Here is a 22,295-nt window from a genome sequence, read left to right as displayed (position 1 = left end):
TTTCATGTCCATGAATTAGCAGTATAGCATGTGACTGAATTTATAACTAATTTAACTTGACTCCACTAATAAAATCCAAGTTAGTTGTAAGGAGCCAACATATTACTTAATCACCTAATGTTGTTCAAATGTCTTAGTGAAAATATTCTTGAAAACAAGAAAGTCCCAAGCTAGCATGCTTTGTCCTTAGAGTCATCGTTGCGATGAATGCCAAATGTATCTTTAGAGTTAGAGAATTGAACATCTTCAGGCATATTTTTTCAAAATTTCTTCAGATACTTTCAGGAGAACATTTAAAAAGTGAATCCATTTGACATCATTTCCAACCTAAAGCAGGCTAATGCAGCTATTCCAAAACATCCACCATACAAAACATCTACTCAATAGCCATCAGATAAGGAAAATAAATCATCTGGTTGCCACAGAATTATAAATGTGGAAAGTGATACACCACGGTAACATTAAGATTTTGGCATGAGGTACAAAAGTCCATATGTAGAAAGTCTGTACTTTTTCTAAGTAATGGACTTACATTATGGAACTATCCACTCTTATATAAAGAATTATGCCATAATTATATCTCAAAGCTCAAAGATGGAAAAGTTAATAAAAATAGCTAATTGTTATTGAGGTACCACTTCACTATTGGGCTATATATGATTTTTACTATACTTTTATATTTAAAATATTTTATGTTCAATTATATATATATATACATATACATAATCTATATACACACATATATACACATATATATATAAATGAGAACTCCAGTACTCCTAAATCCAAAGCTTTTACTATTAATCTCTAAACTCTTCCTTCCTGATGAGAACTATGTAACACATCTTTTTTCCTGGATTTACCTTGATTACCAAGAATGTCAATATCATAATCAGGAAATAATGGTTTTATTCTTTTTACCTGTTCCTCTTTTCCTACTACCACTTCTAATATTTAATCCAACTGTTCTCTTCCACCATTTTCCCCCAATTGTATTTTTGACCCTTGTTTTAAATTTTCTATCAGTTTCAAAAGGAAAAGGAAAAGGGTCATAATAAGAACTATTTTTAACTATTTTCTCTATGTCTAACACTGAACTGCACATTTTACATTTGCTCTGTCATAAAGTCACCCAGCAAACCTATTTGGCAAATGTCAAGCAGCTCTTAAACGGCAAACTGAAGGCTTCAACTAAAGTTACTCAAAAATCCTAAGCCTCAATAAATATGTGAAAGTGCTCAACTTTATTAGTCATCAAGAAAATGAAAATTAAAACCACAATGTGATTCCACTACACATTCATCAAAACGGTTAGAAAAAACCAGACAATACTAAGTATTGTCTGTGGAGTGTGGAGTAACTGGCACATGCATATATTGCCAGAGGGCACAGAATTGGTACAATGACTGGAAAACAGTTTGGCAGGATTTACTAAAGCTGGACATACACATCCTCTATGACCCAGTAATTCCACTCCCAGAATATACTGAGCAAAAACACAGGCATGTTTAACAAAAGACATGCACAAGAATGTTCATGGCAGCATGATAACAGCATTGCAACTGTAAACAACCCAAAGGCTCAGCCAAAGGAGAATGGGGTCAATAAATTGAGGTGTATCCATACAAAGAAACACTACACAGCAATGAGAACACATGAACTATGACTACATACAACACAGATTAATGTTACCATATTATTAAGCAAAGAAGCTAGTCACACAAAAAAATAATGTGCTGTATGATTCCACTTACATAAAATTCGAAAAGAGACAAAACTAATCTATGGCGTAGAAGTCAGAACAGTGGTTAGTTTGGCTTGGGCAGTTGGGGAGGTAGTGGATGCTGACGGGAACGGATCACAGCAGAGATTCTGGGGGGCTACTGGTGATGTTTTCTTTCTTGATCTGCGTGCTGGTTACACAGAGGCGTTCAATTTGTGAAATCGAACATGGGTATATTTGTTTGCATCTGTTCACTTTTCTTTATAAGTGAACAAAAAAGTATACTTAAAGAATGTCTCTGCTTTCTATGTTACGCTTCTTAATTTATATTCTAAAGGCCAGAAAAGTAAAAACAAATATTTATCACGTTATCACCAAACCTTTTCAAGAGTGGGCAGAGTCCATAAAATAAAAGGAAACCAGTATGTGTATAGAGGGGATTTGTTTATTATGGAATTTATAAGATAGAGTCTATCTTATAAACACTTTCACCAGTTGAACCAAATAAAATTATTTTAAAAAGCAAAAAATATTTACAAAGTTATAAAGTCATCAAAAAGCAAAGATTCACCAAATTTAACTAAAACTTTCAGATCTCAAAATAAAGTCCAGAAATTTCTTAATCAGGGCTGTTAGAACGTTAGAGGTTCACATCAAAGTATGAATGTAACAAAATCCATTCATTTATTCATTAATTTGCTCACTCATTCATTCATCCCATGGTTATTGATTATTAGATTCTAAGCACTAAAGTCCACAATCCTTCTAGTGCTTGGGTAACAAATGCAAATGCCCATCAGGGCCAGGTGGAGATGGCGAGCTAGCAGAGGCCTGGTGTAAGCGTGCATCGTGTGAGTGGCAGGGACTGTGCAATACTGTTAAGCACATGCCCCTATGTGTGGAATGGGGCAGCAACTACTAAGGACCCACTGATTCTTTTCATGTCAGTCCAACGGAAATCACAATTTACTATGTGAAACCAACCGGTTTTCAAATGTAGTCTCTTTAAAAGAAAACAAACAAGAAACACTGTGACAAACAAAGCACATCTGTGAGCTGAATCAGACATATGGCTGCCAGTTTATAACGTCTGATCAAATTAAAGAGACATGAATGCTTACTGGGTTACAGCCATGAGAAGCTCGTTTGTCCGTTACGTGCCCAACCACTTAAGCACCACATTCATTCTCTGTTTCGCTGTAGACTGAGAATTAACGGTTTAAAAATAAATCACTTAATTACATCATGGTTCATTCTTGCTATGAAATACTATGCACCATTTAAATGAATGAGATAGAATTATTATGTCCAAATATATAAATAGTAATGTCTTTGAAAAATTTTTGAGTAAAAATTAACAAAATCAGAACTTCAAGTAGGGTATGTTTTTTGCTCTTACACGTATACACACACGTTTGGAAAAATAAATATCAAACTACTGGGCTTCCCTGGTGGCGCAGTGGTTGAGAAACTGCCTGCCAATGCAGGGGACATGGGTTCGAGCCCTGGTCTGGGAAGATCCCACATGCCGCGGAGCAACTAGGCCCGTGAGCCACAACTACTGAGCCTGCGCGTCTGGAGCCTGTGCTCCGCAACAAGAGAGGCCGAGATAGTGAGAGGCCCGCGCACCGCGATGAAGAGTGGACCCCGCTCGCTGCAACTAGAGAAGGCCCTCGCACAGAAACGAAGACCCAACACAGCCAAATAAATAAATAAATAAATAAATAAATATCCTTAAAAAAAACACAAAAAACAAACTATTAACGTAGGGGTGCCACAGAAGAGGTGGGCAAAAGTTGGCACTGGAGCACTTTTACTTTTTATTTTCCTGCCTTTTTCCATGTATTCTACGTATTAAGTGGGAAAAAATAGCCCTCATGGCAGAGCTCACTGCTCCCTGAGGATGTGGCCTGCTACCTCTTTAATTAGGTAGCGTTCCGGACCAGCATAAGCCTCTCCTGATCCCTTATCCCCAGGGGCCTATAGGAAAGTGGCTCAGCAATACAGCATCACTTGCTTTTCTCTGCACCTTCCCTTTGGTCCTAGGCACGTGGTGCTGGAGAGTGAGGTTTCTTACTAACTGCCTCACATGCAGAGCACGCACAAAAGTGTCAAGCAGTCTGCCTTTCCAAAAGCTTTCATATAATCATTCTCAAACAAAAACTAGCCGAAGGAATCCTGTTTTCCTTCCCACCAGAAGATCATGTAACCAGCTTTCAGTATTAAGATTGACAGGAGAGAAAGACCTTGAAGGAACAATCCCTCTATCAAAGACATTTTAAAATAACCTTAGGGATATTAAAGATCACAAAAATAATAGACTGCAAGCTCCTGGAGAAAGTGTCATGCTCACCTTTTTATGTCCCAGGGGTAGAAATATTGCGTTTTCTATCACTTGCACTGAAAAATATCTTTTGAGTTGCAGTAAAGAAAGCAGAAAAACAATGAAGAAAATGGTTGAACACCTGATGGACAAGATAGATATAATTTCTTTTAAATTACTGGTTACTATTTAAGTCTTATAATGCTAGTTTCTAAATAATAAATCTTGATACAATGTGATAAGAAATTTAATTAACCTTCTTTACCTACTCAAAAAATTTTGCCTTTTTTTAAGATACAAAATAAAAGAAAAAGAAAAAATATTTTTCCTTGTGATAGTAACTCTTAGGATGTCTTCTTTTTAAAAGAACTATTGCCTATTTGATAGCTATGATGATAGTATAATTTCCTTTTTCACATTTAACTTTTAACATCTATTCCAATGGATAAAATATTTCCATTCTTCCTACTTCAGAAAAAAAGTTATTGGGGTTTCCCTGGTGGTGCAGTGGTTAAGAATCTGCCTGCCAATGCAGGGGACACAGGTTCGACCCCTGGTCCAGGAAGATCCTACATGCCACGGAGCAAATAAGCCCGTGCGCCACAACTACTGAGCCTGCGCTCTAGAGCCCGCAAGCCACAACTACTGAGCCTGCATGTCACAGCTACTGAAGCCCACGAGCCTAGAGCCCGTGCTCCACTACAAGAGAAGCCACTGCAATGAGAAGCTCCACACAGCAACAAAGAGCAGCCCCCGCTCACCGCAACTAGAGAAAGCCCATGCGCAGCAATGAAGACCCAATGCAGCCAAAAATAAATTAATTTAATTTAATTTTAAAAAAAAGTATTATTGTTAGGTAATCACTATTTTCATTGCTTATAATTTCCATTACACCTGCAGTCAAAAATACCTGTACAACACATGGTCTCCAGAATGAAAACGTCATAGACTGAGGTCAGAATAAAACATAAACCTGACTTCATAGGGTCATACATATAACCTTTTAATCACTTATTTGAAATGAATATAAAATAAATTGCCATAATTTTTAAATCAATAAAACATTTCTATATATTATTTTCACATAAGTAGATCAGGAAGTTACAGACCAGAGTTGCCCTTCAAAACATTTGACCAACAAGGTTTATAAAAATAATCTTGATACAAATTATAATATAGACATTTTTGTCAACTAATAGTTAATTTAATATATAAAAATTATCTGAAAAAATAAATGTTGCTGAATACTCAATGTAAATTTTCATGTAATTATTCTATTCAAATGGCTAATGCTCACCCTAGATTTTTACAAAATAATTTAAAAATTATTACCTTTAACATTTTTGTACCTACTGCTAAGATAACTGCAGGTAAACCAATAGAAATAAATAGGGACCTAAGAGAAACTCTTTAAGAGAACAAATTAGAAAATCTTTGAAATTTTGTGTGTTTAAAAGCTGGGTGTGACAAGAGTTGATATTAAACAAAATAATTTGTGAAATCAAAATATGCATATTTCTTTGTGAAAAACACAAAGAATATTAAATGCATGGCTATACTGATCTCAGTTGTGTAAAACAAACTACAAAGATCAGTCATATAAGTCTAAGAGAGTAACTTTTTAAACCTCTGGGAACTGTTATTAGTTTTGCTGGCTCTCCCAATGGGATTTTGACTCTGTACTATAAGCAGAAAATAACAATTTAAAAATCTGCTAAGAAACAAATACTAAGAACCTGTGAGGAAAATATATCTGTTAAAAATCCATGTACTCATAACATTTATGTTTCAATCTATTTTGGACACTTAAGTATTGTTGCCTGAAAAGATATTTTCAATATTTATTGAAAATAAAGGATTCAAGCTCTAAAGGACCCAAGAGATAATATATAAAATGCATGACTCTAAAAGGCAAGAACCTGTTGTGTCTGGATAGTAATCTCTTACTGGCACATCAGAAAATATTTAACTAGGGAATACAAACAACTAGAAAAATACATAATTTCCAGTCTACGAAGTACAAACGTGAACTTGGTAAAAAACATTATTTGGGTACAGTTCCTAACGTATTTTCAAAGAGATTTATACTGGACTGAGTTAATGTATAACCCTTTTGATTTTGAGCTGACAGTATCCCAACTTAAGTAGCTGAGCTGCTACTTTCTGCAGTAGATGAAACGTGTCAAAATCATATACTGAAAATCAAAAAGCACATTATTGATTATCTTTGGTGCCAGACACATTTGCATGACTAATACAGTCTGCATACTTAACAACTGATATAAATAGGCTTTAAATTAAAATACACTGAGAAAATTTACCCTACACTAATGAAATACCACAGCAACCTACATTCAAATGCTATGCTCACAAAGACAATCAAATTTTCCCATTTTTGAGCAGGCAAAATTTGGAGGCGGCCCACACATTCACCCCTCAGTCTTTACAGTTCTTACAAGGAGGAATGTTAGGTTTTTTTTGTTTTGTTTTTTTTAAGAGGAGAGCCGTGGAAAAAATTTAGAAAAGAATGACTTTGGGCTTCCCTGGTGGTGCAGTGGTTAAGAATCTGCCTGCCAATGCAGGGGACATGGGTTCGAGCCCTGGTCTGGGAAGATCCCACATGCCGTGGAGCAGCTGGGCCCGTGAGCCACAACTACTGAGCCTGCGCGTCTGGAGCCTGTGCTCCGCAACAAGAGAGGCCGCGATAGTGAGAGGCCCGCGCACCGTGATGAAGAGCGGCCCCCGCTTGCCGCAACTAGAGAAAGCCCTCGCACAGAAACGAAGACCCAACACAGCCAAAAATAAATAAATTAATTAATTAATGAATTAAAAAGCAAGTTTAAAAAAAAAAAATGAATGACTTTTATTTTTCACCCTTCGCTCTGCGCCTTTGCCTTGCCTCCCCCAGAACCATCCTCTTAAAACACTTGTACTTATTAATACAATCTTCCTTTCATATAAAGATATGTAAATGAGAGTATGGTAGGCAGAATACTAATGGCACCCAATATTCCGATCCCCTCTTATAGAGGTTTATTATAATCTCCACCCCTTGGGTTTGGACAAGACCTATAAATATGGTAGAAAAACCCCCCTCTAGATTATAGTACTTTCTATGGTGATGGTATAGTAATTCTCATAATTAGGTTATACTATATGACTCCTTAGTAAATTGGACAGAAAGATTCTCCTGCTGGTTTTGAAGAAGTATGTTGTCATGTTGTGATAGGGCCACATGGCAAAGAACTGCTGGGGGCCTTTAGGAGCAGAGAGCAGCCCCTGGGTGACAGCCATCAAGAAAATGGGGACTTGAGTCCTACAACTGCCACAAGAACGTGGAGTACGACCCTGAGCTCCAGCAACATGGCAGCCCAGGCAACACACTGATTTCAGCCTTCAGAGACGTGGAGCAGTGGACCAGCTAAGCAGTGCCTGGTCTCCTGCCCCACAGAAACTGTGAGATAATAAATGTGCGCTGTTTTAAGCTGCCAAATTTGTGGTAGTTTGTTCTGCAACACAGAAAACTAATACAAATAGTAGCAGGCTAACAGCATTGAGCTAAAGTCATTGTGCTCTTAGAGAAACTTAGGTTGTTAAGGGATGAAAGCAATTTTTATTTTGCAGCAGTTCAAGGCCTTTGCCAGTTCTCTAGAAACATATGTTTTATACCTGAACCTCTGGGATTTTTTTGTCTGAACCTCTATATTCAACACATAATTTAGATTTTCTATGAAAGGTGAGTAAAATTAGAAGTAGACATAAACTTGTAGTATTTTACATAGTACTTTATATTTGTATAGCATTTTATTATTTAAAAAGTACACTTGGGACTTCCCTGGTGGCGCAAGGGTTAAAAATCTGCCTGCCAATGCAGGGGACACGGGTTCGAGCCCTGGTCTGGGAAGATCCCACATGCAGCGGAGCAACTAAGCCCGTGCGCCACAACTAGTGAAGCCCGTGTGCCTAGAGCCCATGCTCCGCAACAAGTGAAGCCACTGCAATGAGAAGCCCGTGCACCACAACGAAGAGTAGCCCCCGCTTGCTGCAACTAGAGAAAGCCCGCGTGCAGCAACAAAGACCCAATGCAGCCAAAAATAAAAAAATTAAAAAATAAATACATAAACAGCACTCTTAGTGTAACAGAGAAGAACAAACCTGACTCCATGCTGGATCTATTCCTTTAGCTCTAACCTTTGCCCTCTGTTGCCTGTGCTTAGTCATGCTGGCTCTGCACCTTCTGTAAAAAAATGTTGCCTACAGCCTGACATATATATCACAGCCCATTCTCCAGGCTCTGACCTTTAAAGGTATAACTCTTTTTCATTCATACAGAGATAAAAAGTTGCAGAACAGAGAATAACAATTGTCATATTGTAGGTTTATAGAAACATCAGTGACCTGACCTACGTGGACAGCTGCAAGAACAAAGGATTCCGGCACCAAGAAGTTTGCAACAACCTGCCATATCCTCTCCCCTTTTAGTATAAAAGAAGCCTGAATTCTCACTCGGGTAAGATGGTTCTTTGTAACACCAGTCCACCACCTTCTCAGTCTGCTGGCTTTCTGAATAAAGTCACTGTTCCTTTTGCCCCAACAACCCGTCTCTAGATTTATTGGCCTGTCGTGCAGCAAGCAGTACAAGATTGGACTCGGTAATATTAGATTTCTGAGAGGATAGCAGCAGAGGCATACCTCCTATTTTCCATAAGTTCTCTCAGAAAAACAGATGGATCAACTAGAAATGCCAAACGACAAGCTCACAGACAACACCTACAGCAAAGTGGCTATTAAGACATCTCCATGAGCCCCCAAGTACCAGCAGGTGTGGATGAACTACTGCAAGCTATAAAACACACAGGGTATTAACATCTTGCCAGAGGAAGCAGAGAGAAGCAAACAGGTTTTGTCAAATGTGAGAAGAAAATAACTCTCATATTTCCAACAAGCGCTCACTAGTAGTGTAGCATTGCTTTAGAATGTCAGGTGAACCTGGGAGGAATTCTTGCTGATTCAATCTGTGGGTGATTTCAAAGGGCCTGAGGAAAGAATGGAGTCCTGTGAATCCTCAAAATTAACCAGCCCACTTCCCTTCCAAGAAGAAACTGCTGCAAGTAGAATACAATTTGTCCAAGAGGAGGAATAAAGAAGGTCAAGGGAAAGCAACAGCCAGACAAAAGAGAAAAAGATCATGGCCAGAAGAATATCTGTATCTATATCCATATCTATATGTCTGTATCTATATCCATATCTCCATATTTTTGAAAACTTGACAAAACAAAACAGAATGGTGAGTTCTAAAATGTAAAGCTAGACATACATCTATTCTGATCCACACTTTCCTTTTAAAAGTTCAGGAACTAATTTTTTATAAAAATGAGCAATAGAAAAGGATGCCACCTGCATCTAGTACAATGTTACCATAGGATAAAAGAATAATGAGTAGAATAACATTACCACAGACAATGAAAGTTTGTCAAGCAGACATGCCACAAAGTGGATGAGAATCAAACATCACTTAGTATTTCAACAGAAGTTTTAAAAAGATAGAAGAAATAAAATACATAAATCAAAATTAGGAAAACTCAAAAATGAAGTGATAGAATTCAGGAAGGACTTTGAAATAAAAAGAAAAAATAATTTTGAAAAATAAGACTAAACTGGAAGGGGCATAAGAGAAAAAGATAAAACAAAACCAAGAGTTTACAACCTATGAGGGGAAAAAAAGGTGCAAATAAAAGCAAAAAATAAAAGAAATGATTCAATCTGGGTGTCCGTTACACAGGGGTATTCAATTTGTGGACATGATCTAGCAACACATTCACATGCTGTGTACATCTTGTATTTATATTATACTTCAGGAAAAAATTAAAAATAATGAAATGAAGAAAGAGACAAATGTGATTCAAGAGAAAGTTGGCTTCAATCCTTTATGCCAGAAAACCATGATTTGCATCCACATTTTACTGAAACTCCTCTCATAAATGTCTCCAAAGACTTTCTAAGTCCAATGACACTGACTCTTTGAGACTTGTAACACTAGTGATCACTTCCTCATTTCTGTGCTATCTGCCTCTCCTATTTTCCTCCTAACCTTTCTAGTCACTTCTTGTTAGTCTCCTTTGTGGGTTTTTCTTCCTCCACTAGCCCTTCAAATATTGGCATTTCCGGACTCTATATTCAACTATTTTCCCTTTTTTACTCAAATTCTCTTCCTAAGCAGTGATATCATACCTAAAGGGCTCAGCTTTCACACATACACATGCTGTTAATTCTCAAATCTGCATTTCTAGTTCTGGTTTCTCTCTTGCAAAATAGCCCTTTACATCCAACTGTTAATGAGATCTCTCCACTGACTATAAGACAGTCCCCCTCCTTGTCAAACTTGCTTCCCACCCAGCCTCCTTAACTCCAAGAAGGAAAGTGATCATATCTTCTTGTTCAATAAATAATTTAAGTTTCCCCATCTACTATCCTAAGAAAAACCTTTCAACACTCCTATACTTTTTATATCCTTCTCCATATTTCTTTTCCTTAACAATTCTATTTCTGGATTGAATAGGCAATATTACTGCCTTTATCACAATTCAGTCACTTCTTCATCTCCTACATTCTAATTTCTCATCCCTTTACCAAAACTGCCCTCTCTGTAGCACTGATAATGTTGTCTATTGTTAATTTTTTTCCTTTCACTCTTACAAGTGTGATTCTAATTTGCACTGACATGATTTGCCTTATACTACTATGCCTGCTCAATGTGTTTACACTGATACTCCCTAAACATTCTACTGTCACCTATATAATGGCATTTTCCAAGTTACTTTGATAAAGTGAATGGCAGAGAAGGAAAGCAAGAGAAAAAAAATAAGATAGAGAATGAGGGAGAGAGAGAAAAACAGAAAGGAGAGACTCCTTCAGGGACCATTAACTCCCTAGGGTTCAATAATTCAACCTATTCTGATAACACCCTATCCTAGCTGCAGGATCAATATTTCAAATAACTGTACATGGAAATAAAACAGTTATAACTGACAAACACTGAGCATTTTTTATGTTCTCACAGAAACATACTCTTATCTTCTTAGTTTCCTCTTGCTGTTAGACTTTTTCTCCCCAATCATCAAGAAATAAAATTGGAGTTGTTTTTTGATTCCTTTTTGTCAGCAACATCCAATAAAATGTTAAGTTATATAAGCTCCTGCTGAGTGGCTTCTCACATCAGCTCCACACTTCCTTTCCTTTGCTATTGTGACAACACTCGAATATCCTCATGATCGCTCACTAAGACTCTGATAAGAGTTCCCTTTAATTTCTCTCTGCCTTTCATCCCTCTCTGCTTGAAGCAATCCTAAATATTACTAATGACATGTCAATCAAACACTATGCTCAACCTCCTTCCTAGTCTCCATGCTGCTTTTAGAAATACCTACAGAATGCCACTGTCTAGCATCAACATCCTCCACCAATTTGCCCCAGCTTTATCTTCTGCTGTTTCCCAACCAACCAATGTCTGTGAACCTATTCCATATGTGCCTATCTCTGTGTTTTTTAAACATTTTCCTTGCCTATAACAATTTGTAATTTTTCATCCCCTCATACGAAATTTTACCAAGCCTCCAAATGGAGTTTTGGGAAGAAATCTCTCACTGCCCTTATTATCATCTGACCACATATTCCTTTTATGACACACACAGAATTTTTTTCAAAATATGTTTTTAATCAGACCTAATATTAAGATGATTACATGAGAAAACTATTCAACATTATGTATATGAAGGTGAATTACATGGAGTTCCACGTCTACTGATGACAATGCGGCTTGTACTAAACTAACTCCCACAGATAATGATAATTAAGTAAAAAAGTACAAAAAAAATTATTTGAAGGCAGTGGATTCAGTAAGAGCAGACAACTGGAGAGTTTTTCACTCAAGGAATGTCCTAATTCATGTGGGGAGGAATGGCTAGAACTCAAGCAGAAAGCCAGAGACCTTCTAGCTTGGAAAGGCATAGGGCAGAAATTTAAGGTATCAGATCAATTTAAAAGTGAGAAGGCATATCCAGAAACTGAAGGAGGCGCCCTGAGATCTGTGTCTATACTCTTTCCCAAGTCCTTAGCTGACCCCTGAACTGCATGAGCAAGCAGACCCTGAAAAGCAGTGGCTGGAAAGTTAAAAGAGATGCGTGGATGCTGCCCATTGCAAGGTAGTTTTTTTTTTTTTTTTTTTTTTAATTTTTATTTTTATTTATGGCTGTGTTGGGTCTTCGTTTCTGTGCGAGGGCTTTCTCTAGTTGTGGCAAGCGGGGCCACTCTTCATCGCGGTGCGCGGGCCTCTCACTGTCGCGGCCTCTCTTGTTGTGGAGCACAGACTCCAGAAGCGCAGGCTCAGTAATTGTGGCTCACGGGCCCAGTTGCTCCGCGGCATGTGGGATCCTCCCAGACCAGGGCTCGAATCCGTGTCCCCTGCATTGGCAGGCAGATTCTCAACCACTGCGCCACCAGGGAAGCCCCGCAAGGTAGTTTTGAGTGTGAGTCCAGCCAAGTAAACTGTCTGCTAGAATAAAAACAGACTCTCTTCAAAGGTAACAGAGCTCAGAATCAAGAATTAAAGTATATAATCTACAGTGTCCAGTACAAAATAAAAATTACTAGACATGCAAAGAAACAAGAAAATATGATGCATCGTCAAGAGAAAAAACAGTCAATGCAAACCTAAAGTAACCCACATGTTAAAATTAGCACACAGGGATTTTAAAACTGCTATTAAAATATATGTTCAAAAGTTTAAAGGAAAAGAGAGTCATAATAAATAAAAATATGGGGGAGCACTCAGGATAGAAATGGAAAATATACAAAATGAAAGTTCTAGAACTGCAAAGTACAATATTTACATGATGGACCATTAATGGAGTGGGCTTAACAGCATACGGGAGATGTCAGAAGAAAGGGAAAATAAATCAAAGGTATTTATCCAACTTGAAAAACAGAGGAAACAAAGACTGAATAAGAATGAACAGAATCACGGTGACCTGTGGGACAATGCCCAAAAGTCAATCTGTCTGTCTGTCTATCTGTCTATGAGTCCCTGAAGGAGAGGAGAGAAAGAATGAGAAAGAGATATTATTTGGAAAAAACAATGGCCAAAAATTTGGTGTAAAACATATACTCTGTATCCAAAAATCTTAGTATCCCAAGAAATATAAATATCAATCTCTCCAACACTGCCACCACACACACATAGGCACAGTATAGAGAAACTACTGCAAACCAAAGATAAAGAGAAAATCTTGAAAGATAAAACAGTTACAAACAGGATAATACCAGCATGAATGAAACCTAAATCTACATGAGAAAGAGATTAGACAACAATAAGGCATTTCTGAGACGCTTAAAGAAAAAAAAATGTTAACCCAGAATTCTATATCCAGGGAAAATATCCTTCAAAAATAAAGATGAAATGAAGGCGTTTTCAGATTAATGAAAACTGAGAGGATCTGTCACCAATAAATCTGCATCACAAATTGTATATATTCTGACTTTGTATTTATGTATACCTGTGTGTTTGTATACACATATGTACATATGCATATGTATATACATATGTATACTTTGTATATATGTAAATATTCTGACTTTGCACTGGACTTACTTGCCTTCTAATGTTCTCCTACTATATTACCCGCATTGTTTCTTTAAAATAATTTAGTAAATACACTGTGATGTGTTTGTGTATGCTACTTAACTTTCATCTACAACTAGGGGTGGTTAGTTAACATTTAAAATATGCTAATCAAAAATCCTGCCTATAAGGATGCTTAAACAGCTGAAGTGCCTCAATCAGGGGCACTCTCCAAAGGCAGCTAGAGTGAACATTTCAGATACTGCTAATTATGTGTGCACCTGCATGTTAACTAGTATCAGGAATATCAGAAATAATTTTTCACTAGTGAAATGAATGTTGCTCTTCATATGTGGTGGGTGAAAATATTTTATAGTCACCGCTGCCCTTTCATAAATGGGGTCCAAGAATCAAGGGAGTAGCAGATGTAAGCTATTCTATACAGGACGGATAAACAACAAGGTCCTACTGTATACCACAGGGAACTATATTCAATATCCTGTGATAAACCACAATGGAAAAGAATATTAAAAAAAAGAATGTTTACATGTGTATAACTGAGTCACTTTGCTGCACAGCAGAGACTGGCACAACACTGTAAATCAACTATACTTGAATTAAAAAAAAAAAAAGAGCGAGAGAGTCTGCTGCTTAACTACAGATCATCCAGAGCTCTGCTTTATCTGTGTCCCATCTTGATGCAGGATTCTGCCTTCTGACCACAAGGGAAGGCAACAGATCCTGACATCAGTATATTGTTTAGTAGGCTTATTCACAGTGAAACTGTGATGTAAGGTGCTTGAAAATGCGCCTAAATAAACCAAAGCTGAGAGTTTACCCAGTTTGTTGAAACCACTTATATGACTGAATGTCAAGCCTAGTTGCTAGTAAATATAATGTGGTGTATGTGGCAGAATTCAGCTGGGATTTGCTTTCAGGATACCATACCACCTAGTGGTGGGGTCTCGGGGGAGGACATGTGTAGCTCTCATCAAGTAAAGTTTATCTTAAGTCAGTTTGCAATCTCCCCCAGCCCAACTCTACCTCCCCCACCTCACCTGGCCAAGAAAAGGAGTCATTACAGGATCAACAAGCCTTTGCATGTCTTCTAAAAAATACTGTATGTAGTAATTTTATTTATACAAATTTATTTTCATATATGCTTGTATATATATGTTCATATATATATATATATATATTCATTCTAGTTTGGCACTTACACCAATAAAATTTTATATAAGAAGACAATAGAGAACACAGTTTGATATTAAGAAATATTTTTAAGCAGACAAATTAAGTAAATGAAATTCTTCAGTGAATGAATACATAAAGAATTAATTGGTTCACAGATTTTGAAGATGGCAAGAATTTTAAAGGCCCAGAGAGATCGTTTATCTGACTCAAGAAAGCTTAATCAGAAGATCACAGATGCTTTTCTCTTTTGTAGGAAGAAATGCCACAACCTTTCTTTTAAAACAAAGTTCTTTTAAGCATTACTTTTGATAATTCATTGAGAGCAATGAATGAAATCATCATACCTCTAAATGGTATCCAACTCTGATGAAGGCACAAAGTGGGTCAAAAGCTCCAGTACCGCAGGTCAGAAGGTGCGTCCTATTATAGTGATGCAAAACCCGAACATAATTTGCACACTCACTCTAAAACACGGGAAAAAAAAAAGAAATTGGTTAGTGTAATGAACATATTTAGTTCTTTTTTGATTTTTGCTTTTCCGAGCCCTAGAAATCTCATGTATAATCCTTGCTTGGTTAGAGAAGGCAAAGGGGGCAGATGAAAAGAAGACAAGGACCAGTGGAAGAAGAGACGGAGGTGACCAATACAGCGATGTATGAATTACATTTAATAATGCGAGTGTATCATTTTCATGTATTCTAGTACACGAGGAATTTAAAAAAAGCACTGTTCAGAAATTTATCCAGGTATAAAGATTTACATGGCAATATGTTTCACTAAATAATTAAATTCTTCCCAAACCTGTTATGTTTTTAAATTTCATATAAACAATGAATCAGCAGAAAGTTAGAAAACAAATAACTAGAAAAAGCTTCATTACACTTAAGGGAACATATGCAGACCTTAGGGCACTACAGAGTTTTGATGTTTGGGATAACAACAAAATAAGTCTTATATCTTCAAACTCATAAATTCATATAAAGTGCTTTCATAGAGAATTTTTAAGTAAACAGAAAGCTAACTGATAAAAATAATGTTTTATACCTATTACTATAAGATTACAGTCCTGAGATACGCAAACTTTTCCTATAAAGGACCAGAGAGTAAATAGAATTAGTTTGATGGGCCATCTGGTCTCTGCTGCAAGTATTTACTTCTGCAGCTATAGCATAAAAGCAGCCGTTGACAACAGAAAAATGAATGTATATGGAAGTGTTCCGACAAAACTTCATTTATGGCAGGTCACATTCGGCCCCAGAGCTCTAGTTTGCCCATAATGGGATTCAACTGTAATCTTATCACGGACAGAATCTTGATTTTACACATCTTTGTATTCTGTAGCTAATCAAACCCAGTACCTGATACACACTCCATGTGTAACAAAGTTTTAATAGATCAGTCATTAGGTGAGTATGCTGAATGAAAAAAAGTTTAAAATTACTTCAGACAAACTTGACTAAATTAATTTTAGCAAATACCTTGTTGGCAAATCAGGTACTGCTAGTTCATTTAAATTATGAGAGAAATACTAAACCCTTTTATTGCTAAATATCACTTTGACATTAGTACATGCAATAGTCAGTACATACTATGTTTTATAAGGTCAGATTCTGACTTTTAAATTCTCTCATGTAACAGTATTAGGATGAAAAAGCCAGCAGAACTATCTCACCGTAAGTGATTCAGAATATAGCATTCCCTTGGTGAAAACAAGTAACACACTACTGAACCGATTATCTGGGAGCACACAGACTTATTCCTTTAATTTCCCCTTCATGCAGCATCCTAGTCTGTATATGACCCATATAGTTGGGAAAATCTAATATCCTATTTTCATATTGCTATAAGCACCTGCTTCTCATCTCTTGAAACTGTCACATCTTGAGGAAGCCAATTAGACCACATTTTGGCTCGGGGGGGCTTAGATTGACACAGCCTCTGAATGTGTTCAATTAGTCAGCATCACACCGTAGACTAAGGCAGCAAGGATGTCTTGACTCATCCCTTGGCTGTTACCCAGTTGCTGCAAGAATCAGGAGTTGGTATAATGTGTGTTAGATTTCTACATGGTATTTTTTTTTTTCTTACTGAAAAAAAGGATGAGTTAACTTTCAAAAGGAGCTGTGCATGCCTTCCTCCAAAGCTGTGAATTGTGTCATCGGCCAGCTACTCCTAGCATGTGAAAAGTCCTTTCACCCGCGTACTCGTGCGTTAGCAACTATGGCAGGGTTGCTGCAGCTGGACCACCTCTTCCCTCTCACACGCTGCAGGGAAGTTATGGAGAGATGGAATATTGATTCTTTCAGTAGGAGACATCCTCAAAACATGTGGCATATATAAAGCATGTTTATTGCCTTTGCCATCTTCGTTCAAGTTTTTTGTTTTTTCTCCTTTAGTTTCTTCATTTGTTTCTAATTTACTAATCAGGGTGAGACGAAATCTCACAAAGACGGTGCTTAGGTTTTCCTCAAATTAAGAAATTACCTGAAATTATTTTTCTCCCCAATACATAGGAGATAAGCCTGACTAGAAGGAATTTATAAATCTGAGTTGATTAAAATATTATAAGACAAAATAAAACCAAGATCTAGATGGTATCTTGGTGCCCTACTCTACCTCTACACTGAAATTAATTTTTAAGTAATTACATATATAGAAAATGTATATGTATATATCATATGTGCGTGTGTATACATGTGTGTATATACATGTATGTATGTGTGCATATATATTGATATATATATGTATATATCAATATATATCTATAGATAGATATTTATTCTTGAAATGAATTGCATATATTTATTGCATATAAATATAAATATAAAAATATATATATATAAAATATATATATAAATATATATATATATTTAATATAAATATAAATATAAATATAAAATATAATAAATATATATAAATATAAATATAAATAAATAAATAAATATAAATATAAAAATAAATATATATATAAATATAAATATAAAAATATTGCATATTTTTAGGAGCAAATAAAAGGTTAGAGATTCAGTCCTTTGTCACTGACCATGACTATAACTGATGATTTGTTTAATTTACAATGAATAATACTCACGGGGGCTTCCCTGGTGGCGCAGTGGTTGAGAATCTGCCTACCAATGCAGGGGACACGGGTTCGAGCCCTGGCCTGGGAAGATCCCACATGCCGCGGAGCAACTGGGCCCGTGAGCCACAATTACTGAGCCTGCGCTTCTGGAGCCTGTGCTCCGCAACAAGAGAGGCCGCGATAATGAAAGGCCTGCGCACCGCGATGAAGAGTGGCCCCCACTTGCCACAACTAGAGAAAACCCTCGCACAGAAACGAAGACCCAACACAGCCATAAATAAATAAATAAATAAATAAATAAATAAATAAATAAATAAAACCCAAAAGTTTAAAAAAAAAACAAAAAACCCCAATTAAAAAAAAAAAAATACTCACGGCATCTTTTCCTTTCATTATGCATTCTTCTGTTTTTACTGCTGTGCTTGGCCAGTGTATCTGGAATAAAAGGTAATGGACTGTTATGCAACTGCATATAAAAATAAACCACACTGAAAAACCATTTTATTTTTTTTCTGCAATTCAATACATTTTATTTTGTTCTATTTTTGTTGGTTCTACTTCGTTCTTTGAGAAGATCAAGCAAGACTTTACCTTCTTTATGGCATTATTTGCCAAATTAAGACACTTATCTTTCAGCTTTTATTTTATGCTAAACTTTATTATTTTTTTTAACCTTTCTGAAGGCTCATCTCAAGTCTCAGGCCTTTAGAGGCCACCCATACTTCAACCAGCACTGCTCTGCATTTAACCTGCTGTAACCTCTGCTGTCCAATCTTTCTCCTGAACTTGTCTGCCCCCCAAAGGCCAGGAACCTCTTTGAGTTCCCTTTGCATTTTTACCACCTAGCACTGAACCTGGTGTGGTGGACTCTCAATAACATTTGTGCACAAAAGAATGAAAGGATTTATAATGAATGAATTTATAATTCATCCTTTGTTTATAATGTATCACTTCATAATACACCACAAACATCTTTGATTATTTTTAAAACATTATTTAACTCTACCAGTTTCCCACTGGATTTCAGGAAATTTTCGTTGTATTTCAAATTTGTTGGTTTCTTCATTGAAGAGAGAATATATCAAATACCTCTTTTTCGTCTCAAATAGTGCCTAGCACTTTGCTGGGACCACAGGCAGAAATGATTCAGTACTTTTAAAATCTAATTCCACAAATGTTTAACCGTGAACTGCTGTTTTTTTTTTTTTTGGAATGAAATTGTTTTCTCTATCCTTTTCTTTTCTCAGACTGTTTCTGTTCTCTTTTTGCTTAAATGATAGATTAATCATACCATGTGCCAGATAGCGTGGCAAGAACTTTTAGTTTTTCTTTCTTTTACTTTATAAACTCATGTGCAGAGGTTTGAGTTTGTTATACTATGCAACTGAGGGCTCATTATTATCACTGGTCTTAAAAGGTCCCTCTCTTATTTTAATTACCTATTTATTTCCTTCCCTTCCCCCCTCCATCTTCTCCCTGCATCCCTCCAGGAGGCACTGTAAATTGTTCCTGGGAAGACTAACAGTTTTTTTGTTGTTTGCATATGTTCTTATAAAGTCTATATTGCTTTTTGTGCATTTTTTAATTTATGTAAATGGTATATTTTAATTTATGTAAAGTCTCTCTCATCTTTTATACTAAGAACTGGGTTTTGAAGACCCCTATACAAAGCCCTATGTATACATACAGTCTGTTGTTTCTAACTGCTTTGTAATATTTGGGGAATGGATCCCCCATATTCCCTCTTCTACTCTCCCAGTGAGGACACCCAAATTGTCTCCAAATCTCCACCACAGCAAACATCTGCACATCTTCTCCCAATAAAACCTAGAGGAATCATTTTAATGTTTATGATCTCCATGAACAGCTCATTTCAGTTGCAGTGACTACACCAGAAGTGACGGTGTATAAGCTACTGCGGGAAAAGGCTTCTTACCACAATAGTCTGTTTTGTATTAATAAAGTACTTTATTGACAAGAACCACTCCCTCCCCCCCCCCGCCCAAAAGCAGCAGCACATCTTTGTACACGTCCCTCTGGGATCTATATAAGAATACCACTGGTATGTATAACCAGGAGCAGAATTACTGGGTCTTAGCGAAGCATACATTTAATCTTTTACTGTAGTGTCAGGTTGCTCTCCAGAATGGTGACATGTTTATACTCTACCAGCAATCCTCACTGACACGTGGCATTATCAGCTTTCTAACTTTTGTACTGAGCACTTCAGATTCAACATTTAATTTAATCCTTACCAGAACTTTACCTAAGTATTATTTGGGAGCTTCTTTTTTAAAAAATGCATATTTCTCTGTCCAACTCTACAGTGCAGATCTATGGATGGGAACCAAGGTATACAATTCCCTTAAGTAACTGTAGCAACTGGTAAGTTCTCAAATGTTTCCTGTGCCTCAAGACCTAAAAGCCTCCCGGTTAATAGCTCTTCCCCTCACCTGCTGGATCAATCACTCCCCCTCCCCCGACTGAAAGAGCCCAATCGGTTCCCTTTCTTGTGTCTCCTTCTGAATTCCATGGGATCACCTTCTCATGCTAATGTATCATCTTCACAGGCTCTGCTGGTCAGCGATGATGAATTCTATTTTGAGCGATGCTGACTTTCACCAGAACCCCCTATAGTTTTTTGTTCATAGCCTCCAAAGGCCTGTGCCTTGGATCCACATGCCCTGGTGTACAGGACTCCTAAGATGTTCTCTCTTCCTCTCCTGCCTCTACGGCTGCTTTGAGCCAGGCTACGTGGACATTTCTTTGGCTCCCTTCTTTTTGTAGGCAATCATCTTCCACTCTCAAGTGAACATTTTGGTGAATGAGTAGAAATTTCCCAGTAGAGTAGACTGGGTCTCTTAAGATATTATTAATATTTCTAAAAATAGCCTTTTCCTCCTCAGGATGCTTAAGAGCCTCAGGTCCTGGATTAAGAAGAGCTCAGGTATGGCATCCTACTACCCGGTATCAATGGTCATATATATTAGACTATATTGCTCCACCTGTGCCAATAAGACAAACTGTCTTCTTATCTAAGGCAGTTTGTTCCCTAAAGGTCTCTATTATCTCTCCCTGATGTCTCCCCTCCTTCCACCCACCACCATCCTATCCCTGTGCTCTGCTAGTCTGGAAGGACTTTCTGGTTATTGAACTACATACTAGATGCTGCTGATTGAAGATATTTTTATTTAGTGAGGACTGTTTAATTATTTTTAAATTACTGCCCAATATTCAAAAGTGAGAAATTTTGCATAAAAATCTAGATTTCTGGTGTCTCTAGAAAAATCTAAAAGGCGAGCAACAGGCATGCCTTCCTATGTGGCACCATTCTTCTGGAGTTGAGTCTGAAGTCTTCTTTCAATGGGACAGGCACTCTCTGATTCTCTTCAGACTTTTCTTTTATCTGAGTGGCCCCTGTAGGCATTTTAGTTTTTGAAATCTGATATACATGTTTGAATCCCAAATATGGTCAAAATTTAAGATTTTTAAAAACGCTGTGTCCCATACAATATCAGGTTAGGCATTTATATGCTAGATGGGGAAGAGGTTTTTCACTTAACTCACACATTACGTAGTCAAATCCAGGTCCCGATACATGAAAAATATTGGGGATTTATAAAAGTGGTGTCAATAGCATTTGATTATGATGATCCTTTTATGACTAAATTTATTATCATGGGAGTAAGCACTCTATGGTTTGAACTATAGGTATATGACATTATTTTGATGTTATTATTAGTGTAATGAGCCCCCTAAAGTTTCTTACTAACAATATTCAGCATTCATGTGTTCCTTTGTTTTCATAGTACAGTATATAAACTTTTAAATAAAAACACAAGCGCTTTTTGTTATGTTACAACATAGAAAAAAGACAAAAGGAAAAAAGTAGAGATATAAAAGAAAACCAACTAAAAAGTCCAAAGCACACATAGAATACCCTAGAATCAATGTTCTTCATTATAGCAGTAGATCTATCAGTGGATCACATATGATTCAGGAAAGATATCACATAAATAAGACAATGTCAGGTTCAACTGCAGGCTTAACATCAGCCTGAGGTAGGTTACCAACACCACTAGACAAAAGGATCCTGGAAGTGAAGCTGTAGAATTTATAAACTTCACTGATCCTTTATTTTGGAAAAAATTCAGGCACTGAGCAGTAGGTTTTCTCAGATGATTTCTAAAACTCATTCTAATTTGAGCTTCAATTTGGTTTTGGAATTATAATTTTACTGTGGATGCATAAATTATTCAAAAGGATATGCTAGAATGTATATGTGTATGTAAATACAAATTCAAAATACAAATTCATTTTAGAATCATCCATCACTGGAAAGATTTTCATGACTAAT

The 22,295-nt window shown here is 36.7% G+C and overlaps 1 protein-coding gene across 3 annotated transcripts in view; it reads right to left on the bottom strand.

Annotated features, from left to right (window-relative positions):
• Positions 1-22,295, bottom strand: part of SEMA3E (semaphorin 3E) — a 261,910-nt gene that overhangs the window by 71,966 nt on the left and 167,649 nt on the right. For all 3 annotated transcript variants that reach the window (XM_059934035.1, XM_059934036.1, XM_059934037.1), the window contains exons 3-4: positions 18,314-18,373; positions 15,201-15,320 (exon numbers count right to left, since the gene is read on the bottom strand). In XM_059934035.1, the coding sequence (XP_059790018.1) occupies positions 15,201-15,320; positions 18,314-18,373 (180 nt within the window). The remainder of the gene's footprint in view (positions 1-15,200; positions 15,321-18,313; positions 18,374-22,295) is intronic.

Source organism: Balaenoptera ricei, chromosome 9, assembly GCF_028023285.1.
Source record: "Balaenoptera ricei isolate mBalRic1 chromosome 9, mBalRic1.hap2, whole genome shotgun sequence".
Taxonomy (NCBI): Eukaryota; Metazoa; Chordata; class Mammalia; order Artiodactyla; family Balaenopteridae; genus Balaenoptera; species Balaenoptera ricei.
Note: the sequence above shows the minus strand (reverse complement) of the source record. Positions and strands in the feature narration are given on the sequence as shown.